The sequence below is a fragment of the Miscanthus floridulus genome, chromosome 14 (assembly GCF_019320115.1).
Source record: "Miscanthus floridulus cultivar M001 chromosome 14, ASM1932011v1, whole genome shotgun sequence".
Taxonomy (NCBI): domain Eukaryota; kingdom Viridiplantae; phylum Streptophyta; class Magnoliopsida; order Poales; family Poaceae; genus Miscanthus; species Miscanthus floridulus.
This window is the reverse complement of record NC_089593.1, coordinates 64,321,067-64,329,729: the sequence shown is the minus strand read 5'-3', so window position 1 is coordinate 64,329,729 and position 8,663 is coordinate 64,321,067. Positions and strand designations below refer to the sequence as shown.

Sequence of the window (8,663 nt, the reverse complement as noted above, 5' to 3'; positions counted from 1 at the left end):
TATAGACTAAAAAATAACTAATTGCACAGTTTGTGACTAATTTGCGAGACAAATCTTTTAAGCCTAATTAGTCCATGATTTGACAATGTGGTGCTATAGTAACACATGCTATAATGACGGCTTAATTAGACTTAATAAATTCATCTCGCGAATTACTGATGGTCTGTAATTTATTTTTTATTAGTATCCAAACACCCTATGCAATACTCCCATGTGACACCCAATATAACACTCTGGAAATTTTACATCTTATATTTAGGTGGTGTTTGGGTGCCCCTCCTAAATTTTAGTTGTTGTCCCATCGAATGTTTGGACACATGCATGAAGTATTAAATATAGACTAATTACGAAACTAATTGCATAGTTTACGATTAATTTGCGAGACGAATCTTTTAAGCCTAATTAGTCCATGATTTGACAATGTTGTGCTACAGTAAATATGTGCTGATGACGGATTAATTAGGCTTAAAAAATTCATCTCGTAAAGTACTAACGGATTATGTAATTTATTTTTATTATTAGTATCCGAACACCTCATATAACTTTCTTCCGATACACTTCCTTAATTTTAGCCATCGGATCCGAAACACCGCCTTAAACAAGCCCTTAGCGTCACTGATGATATGCCCGTCTTCCCTGTGCTTTCCTATCCTAGTGTGTACCGATGCTCGTACGAATCCAGCTGCCTGCCAGTACGCCTGGCTGTTCCTGCAGTAGCCCATACGGATACCGCAAATAAATCAGCGTGACCACACGGAAAACATGTGCTCAGCGTGCGTGTGCATGCGCTGGATATCGGAGCGAGAGTAGACTACGCGCTCGTGTGCGAGCGAGTCCGACATGCACGCACTGCAGTGCAGTGCCGTCACACTGGGGTACATACATATACACAACACAAAGGCGACGCTAGCTCTGCTTGCTTGTGGAAAAGAAGAAACGCCACGGATCGACAACCATTCCCCGTCGCTCTCTGGCCCGGCCTACTTGTACCCGGGAGAATCCAGCTCGTCCGTCCACCGCCACTGTTCTTGCCCTCATTAAAAGGCCCCTGCCGGGCCGCCTTGCCCTGCTGCAACAAACCCCCGGCTGGCTCTCGTTTCTCACCTCATATTTATCGGTCATGATATAATATTTTTTTTCACAACAAATAGTATTATCTGACTTATAAGCAGCATCTGGCAGCTAGGCAAGGCACGGAGAGGCTCTGCGCTGCAGATTTCATTTCAATCCAGCTCGAGACTTGCGGTTCCACGAGCGGATAACACAGTCATCAGGTTCTTGCTCCTTCTGTACTTGCTTACGGAGTACTTTCTCTGCCCACCTCCCAACCCCCACCCACACACACACACACTTCCCCGGCCCTATATATATATCACCAAACTGAACCATCGTATGTTTTTCGATCCAGATCTGTTTCTTTTTTTCGATCGAGCTTGACAGGTCCCCTGTGCTTCTCCTTCAGTGCAGCGGTCGACGGAGAGCTAGCGTCGGATTCCGTGCTCGGTGGGACTGGGATGCGCTGCTCCGAGTGAGGCGCCATGAACCAGTACATCTCAGATTGGAGCGGCGCCATGGGCAACACCTTCGCGCCATTGGGGTTGGTTCCGATCATATCCTGATATCCAACAAAGTTGCTCCTTTTTTTTCAGTAAATCTACGTGTCACTCGAGTGTTTTTTTATCTCCGCTCACTCGATTTCTGTCGGTAGTGCTGATCGGTCGATTGCTAGCTTGGGCCTGGGATTTATCACCATCACCACACGGAATCTTTATAGCTGCCTTCCATCGATCTCCAGCCTAGCAGTGTCCAGCAGCAGCCAGCAGCTAGCCTTTCACTGGTACCGATGCATGCAGCACCGCTCTTCCAAGCAGCACACGCACATCATGCATTCATGCGACTGCTGGCACACGCACAGCGTTGCGTACCAACAGCAGCGTTAGGCCCTACCAAGGAGTATGTATGCATATACTTTTTCCGTCCATGGCTGACGCGGTGCGCTGTCGTGGTGTCGTTGCAGCGGCGACGACGACGGGCTCATCGAGCTGCTGTGGTGCAACGGCCACGTGGTCATGCAGAGCCAGGCGGCGCTGCGGAAGCCGCCGAGGCCCGACAAGGCCACGGCGGTGCAGGACGACGAAGCCGCGGCGGCGTCGGCGGCGCAGGCGTGGTTCCAGTACCCGGTGGAGGACCCGCTCGAGAGGGACGACCTCTTCGCGGAGCTCTTCGGAGAGGCGCAGGCGGCCGTCGACGCCGGCAGGGGGGCGTGCTGCAAGGAGGAGGCGGAGCGCGGGGGCGAGGCCGCGCGCCAGAGCAGCAGGATGATGCCGCCGCCGCTGCCGAGGCCGCGGGACGAGAAGGCGTGCCCGGGAGATGACGGCGGCGGCCCGGACGGTGCCGCAGCGAGGACGTCCGCCGGCTGCGAGGTCACGGAGGGCGGCGAGTCGTCCATGCTCACCATCGGGTCCAGCTTCTGCGGGAGCAACCACGTGCAGCAGACGACGCCGCGCGCCCGCGACGCCGTCACGCCGCCGGGGGCCGCTAAGGACGTCGCCAGGGCCCGCGACGCCGCGACGGACACGTCGTCGGCGACGCGGTCCAGGTCCTATACCACCAAGAGCGAGCATCGCGGTCCCGGCGCCGCCGCTGCCGCCGCCCACCGGAGCGGCAAGCGGAAGCAGAGCGACGCCACGGACGCCGAGGTACGTTCCCCCGCCACTGCCGGGTGCCGGCCCGGACGCCGTCTTTTCGCACCGCTGCGTCTGCGTCGATCGATGACGGAGTGACACGTTTACGGCCGCGAATGCAGGACGTGGAGTTCGAGTCCGCCGACGTCACGTGCGAGCCGGCGCAGAAGATGACGACGGCCAAGCGGCGCCGCGCCGCCGAAGTCCACAACCTCTCGGAGCGGGTAGGGCCCCTTTGAGTTTTGACCCTCTCCAAGAAACCTCTCTCTCTCTCTCTCTCTCTCTCTCTCTCTCTCTGATTTCGTGGCCGGCCCGCCATTGCAAACTTTCATCTGAATCCGGTTCCGGTGCAGAGAAGAAGGGACAGGATCAACGAGAAGATGAAGGCCCTGCAGGAGCTCATACCTCACTGCAACAAAGTAATCGCATATAGCTAGCTAGATTTGGAGCTCTGTTCGTCATCTCCTCGCGATGTGATCTGATCTGATCTCATCTTCTTCTCTTGCATGAATTCTTTCGTCGGATTCTTCAGACCGACAAGGCGTCGATGCTGGACGAGGCGATCGAGTATCTCAAGTCGCTGCAGCTCCAGCTGCAGGTGAGCTTCGGCTTCCTTCCTTCCTTCCTCGTCGCCCCAAAACCAAGCTCCAGCTACCCAAGATTGCCAAGAACGAGACATCGACCGACGTGTGACGTTTGCATTGTCGCGGTGCACGCAGATGATGTGGATGGGCGGCGGAATGGCGGCGGCAGCGGCGCCGGTGGTGTTCCCGGCGGGGGTGCACCAGTACATGCAGCGGATGGTTGCCGGGCCTCCACCCCACGTGGCTTCCATGCCCGGGATGCCGTTCATGGCGCCGCCGGCCGTGCAGGGCCCGCCGTTGCCCGACCTCTACGCGCGCTACCTCGCCGTCGACCACCACCTGCCGCCGCCGCCGCCGCCGCCGCCGCCGCCGCCCTTGGTGGCACCACCATACACGGTTCAGCAGCATTGCCTGCAGGGGACGACGATGGGCTTCTACCAGCGGCAGAACCCGGCGCTGCCACCGCCGCCCGCCGTGCCGGCGGCGTCGCCTGCCGACGGCATCCTGCACAAAAAATACGGTACGCCGCAGAATGTGAATGTGGATGTGATGTGAAAATCTGTCGCCGTCGGGTCTTTATGCTCGACAATTGTTTCTTGCTCACACTCAACCACATGCATTGCATCCATCCGTGTCAAACTCAAAAGCTCGCCGCCCATATATCTCTTGGAGATCCTTTTGGATAGCTCTGTCACAGAGCTACAAATTTCTTCATCTTACATGCACTTACTATAAAGTATAAAATTCAAAAATTTTCATCACTGACTTGACTTTCTCTGTGGTTTTGACTGGATTTTTCAGAGAATTGTGGCAAGCCTGAGATCGGCTGATATGATGGGTCTTCTACATGTATGTATATGTAGTTTAGTAATAGTACTGATGGAGTTTGGTTATTAAGACTTGACCGACTTGATTTAGATCGAGATCGATGCCTAATTAATTAGTCATAGCGAAATTTGAGATTTGTTCAGTTCAGTCCCTTGACTGATTAGTCAGTTTTTTTTCCCTTTCTGTTTGATTGATAGGCTGAGTGTAATTTGATCGGTGATTGAGATTTGTCAAGTGACGCAATTCTTTCTCACTATATATGCATTTTGTTTGCCATTTGAAGATCTCCTGAATCTCCCAAAGAAAATGTTGATTGTACTAGTTCAGAACTTCAGATTGATGTCAACAGAATTGTGTTGTGTTCCACTACTTGCTGACCATGTCATAATTAGATTACGTTTTGCCTTTTTGGATAGCAAATATCCAAATTTGCTGCCCAAAACATCATCCAATTATGACTGGATGTAGAATGTGATTAGAATCTTCCCCGCCGTATTTCTGAGATTATTTCAGGGACCATTGGAGAAATGGTAAATTAAGGTTCCCATCTATTTGGAAACTGAAACTAGTTCACCCAAGAGAAAAAAATTGAAGCTCCTACAAAAAGGCTGGCCAGGAATCCAGGATGCTCATGCTGCCACAAAAGGGCTTATGATTAATACTCTTATTCATGGCTTATCTAAGAAAAGGTGGCCTACAAGCTACGTATACAAAACCTAATACTCTTAAATCTGTTTGCTATCATATACAATACCTAAGTTGAATAAAACTGTTTACCTTTTTCTTCTTATGAGAAAGAAAAGCAGTTGGTGATGGATGTCACTCATGTCTTTTCCAGTTTCCAGTAAGAGAGGAACATTACCAATCATTTCTGTGAGCTGATCATCATTATCCATCAATGCTGCTATTATTACCTTTTTCATATTTGGGGAACAAAATAATAACTCCGTCTCAGAAAAGATACAATTCTTGAATAATGTTCAATCAAGCCTTCTTAAATTTATATAAATAATAATAATAATAATAATAATAATTAGCATAGTAAATATATATCATCAGATTCGTCATGGAATATATTTTCATGTATACCTATTACAAGTGATTGATGTTAATATTATTTTCTTTAAATTTAGTCAAAGTTAAAATAATTTGATTTGGATAGGACCTAGAATTGTTTTTTTTAGGCGGAGAGTATTTTTCTGGTATATTTACTCATACATACGGGACAATCAAGTAACATCTACTAGTGCTAGCCTTGTGTTTCGGTGAGCTCATGGACCATTCAGATGGATGGGGGGCAGTCCTATGATCCTGAGCGTTGGTTGGTTTCTAGGCTGATAAGGCTGGTTGGTGCTGATTTGTTGTGAGAGGAAAATATTGTTGACTGACTGATAAGTCCTGGCTGAAACCAACAAGTGAACAGGCTGCCTGTCTGCTGGTGACTGACAGATTATGACCGGTGACCACACTTGAGCTAATGCATGCATCATGCATGCATGTGTCTACTGTTGCTGGGCTGAATCATGGCCCTGTTCCTTGGCAAGTTTTAGCAGAGTCTACTCCTATCTTGCAGACCAAAAGACAGTAACCTGCACCGTCAAACTCACGACTCCTCCATTCCCAGAGTTGGAAATCAAACTTGCTGAGCTGAATCATGGCTCACGTCACGCATGCATTATGAACTAGAGTAGGTAGTAATTTACTCTTCTTAAGGCTACAAGAGTTGGCAACATTTTTTCAGATCCTATATATGCCTGTGGTATCATGTGATTTGTTCTGAAGAATCCGTTATCATTATGAAACTAAAGCCTCTTCCTTCCTTTCAACAAAGTGTGTTTGTGATATCTTCACTTTATTTTCTCTAAAAAAGAAAAAAAATAATAAATAAAGTATGCTTGAGATCATTATTACCGACAGTAGGTTCCCGTGCCCTTCCAAATCTAAGCTCTCAACTTTCCAGATCTGGTCTTAATTTGGCCCTGTTCATGCACCTAGATCAGGAGACTGTTCACGCATCACTGTGCACGGGGTATTTGCCTTTGCCCGGATCATCTGGCATCACCCTTTTTTCCCCCTTTTCATCACCCTTTTTTTCCTCTGAAGATCATTGGACTAGGTACCCGGTAGGCCGGTACTATGTGAAAACTATTGACGTCCTGAGTCCTGACTCCTGACCAGGTTGGGTGTGATAAGCAAGCAGGATCTGATGACTTGGTCAGAACACAACACTCACCCTGTTGGCTGGTTGGTTTCTGAGCTGATAAGTCTGACGGGTGCTGATTTGTTGCGAGAGAAAAACACTATTGACTGACGAGCGAACAGGCTCACTGTCCCAGGTGGACACACGGACGGTGATTGCGATTCCATCTTGCGGTGTAACACTGTACTACCTTCTTCGCCGAACAGTTCTTTTATGAGAGACTGAATCTGACGAACGGCAAAGTGGGAGAACAACTCGATAGAAGAAGAAGCATGGTCCTGCTAACATTCCGGGAAGCCTAAGCTGATGAGGACCGAAAGGCGACCAGTGATCTCACTGCTCACCTTCCCTGCTTCCCACAACCGTTACCACCGCGCTTCATTACGAGGACCGGCCGGGATCGGAGGTCTCTACCAATCCACCACCTGTCAGCACCTTGCAATCAGACAGACAGACAGACTCCATCAAGCATGAGGAAAAGCAGCAGGGATGCAGATGCAGTGCATGCATCTCCCACAAAGCGCCGGCCGGCGGGCCGGCAGAGGCGCCCTAACTGCAACTGCGCCCTGTCTTCCTCTTCTCTTGGAGGTGACAATGAGTGGGTCACCGTAACATGGGGCCGGGGCTTGGCAGCTGGTAAGTAGCAACAGCGATGGAGGCATCTATGGCTTGCTCTCGGGTCTGGACCAGCAACACCATGTCCATTTCAGCGGGATGTGTGTGTGTGCACCGTGGACCAGCAAGGGATGAGAATCATGAGATGAGATGAAAGGTGATGATAGCTTGCTTGGCTCTCCAGGTTTACTCACTGTACCATCAAATTCGCAGGTCGAAAAAATGCGTTCATCTGGTCTTTTTTTTTCTCCTCATCAAGAATGGAAGGCCAATTTATTTTAATTTTTGTTAGAAAAGATAAAGAGAATAGTAATAGTGAAGAATGAGAGAAGACAAACGTGGAGGGAAAGAGGTTGTTTAGCACCTGGGCTGACTGCACAGCATGGGCCCTGTGAGTTCCATGGGCCATGTGTGCAAACCTGTGTGGAAACTCACGACGATGTAGTCGAGTCCTCGAGTCGTCTAGCCTCTTTTTTCTCTCGAGCCAGCCTTTAGGAGAGAGCTCATCCTCTTTTATAGTTTGAAGGCGATAGCCTTACAAGTCAGAAAGAGAGAGTGTGTGTATACGTGTGCTACCTAGTCTTGTTGCCCACGCTGTCGGGCACGAGACGGTCGTCGGCGCCCACATACTGTTTATGTTCGGACACATCTGGCAGCCTCTACCGTGTTCGCCTGGTACGGCAAACGTAGGCGCCTACAATACTGTTTGTGCTCTGATGCGTCTGGAAGGTTGTATAGTGCCCGTCTGGCATGGCCTAGTGGCACCGTCCTGCAGGTGCGCAGGGCATGGCAGGGTACAGTCCTCGGTATTGCGGTTGACTTGAGCGCCTTACCTTATCCGCTTCTACCTGATCCCCGAGCCCTCACCGAGCGGGTGTCCCCGGTCAGTCGTTCCCAATCGGTCCCGACCGTGTCGGTCGAAAAAGAGCAGCGAGCAGAGGTCTGGCATATCCTTGGTTGGAGAAGGAGGTCGGAGCCAGACTACGGTCCCACCTTGTCCAGGCCTTTGGGTCGGGGACCGAATCGTTGTCCCGGCCTGTCATTATGTACCTGAGTCGGCCCGAGCGTGCGTTGTTGCTGCGCCGCCTGCTGGGCCGGATTTTATAGGGAAGCGGATCGACTTCAGGTTTATGAAACCGACATTGCTCCTTTCTTGCAGACCAAAAGACAGTAACCTGCACCGTCAAACTCACGACTCCTCCATTCCCAGAGTTGGAAATCAAACTTGCTGAGCTGAATCTGTTAGATATTATGGGCTTGGCCCATTTATTTAATATCTCTATTAAACTCTATGGTCCGTACATGTGCATTAATGGTTTTATACCATATGGGAATTTAATCGAGAGGCGACTCTACTTAAATACTTGATCATTGATCGATCTATTTGAGAAGTAAAAGAGAATCACCTGGATGCCACACGCGCGCGCGCGCGCCACCGCCGCCGCCGCCGCCCGGCCCGGCCCGAGCCCGTGCGCGTGGGCGTGGCGTGGCGTGGCAGGCGAGCGGACGGGCGGGCGAGGCCTTTATTTTTGAAACTCCGTTTCCGTTTCCTATGACGAATTGATTGGAGGTTTGAAACCCCGTTTCCGTTTCCTGTGACGAATTGATTGGAGGTTAACTCCCGTGACCTCTGGCTCTCCGTCTCCGTCTCTCCCATCGGAGAAGGGAGGTGTGACCCCTCGGTGCCGTCGGCTTCTCGTCTTCTGGCCTCTGTCTATAAATCAAATCCTCTCCTCTCGGTTAGTTTCTCTT

General features: G+C 50.4%; 1 protein-coding gene across 1 annotated transcript; it reads left to right on the top strand.

Moving 5' to 3' along the window:
• Positions 1–1,371: 1,371 nt before the first annotated feature.
• On the top strand, positions 1,372–4,383 carry LOC136505101 (transcription factor PHYTOCHROME INTERACTING FACTOR-LIKE 13-like). Its single transcript, XM_066500201.1, has 7 exons — positions 1,372–1,597; positions 2,018–2,699; positions 2,807–2,908; positions 3,038–3,103; positions 3,217–3,282; positions 3,404–3,788; positions 4,070–4,383. Exons 1-7 carry the CDS (start codon positions 1,539–1,541, stop codon positions 4,096–4,098), a joined length of 1,389 nt encoding a protein of 462 aa, XP_066356298.1. The 5' UTR covers positions 1,372–1,538; the 3' UTR covers positions 4,099–4,383.
• Positions 4,384–8,663: the final 4,280 nt, after the last annotated feature.

Coding starts and splice junctions, on each gene's coding strand:
- LOC136505101 (XM_066500201.1), top strand. CDS start 1,539: ATGAACCAGTACATCTCAGATTGGAGCGGCGCCATGGGCAACACCTTC. Junction 2,700..2,806: donor GCGACGCCACGGACGCCGAG/GTACGTTCCCCC, acceptor CCGCGAATGCAG/GACGTGGAGTTCGAGTCCGC. Junction 2,909..3,037: donor TCCACAACCTCTCGGAGCGG/GTAGGGCCCCTT, acceptor GTTCCGGTGCAG/AGAAGAAGGGACAGGATCAA.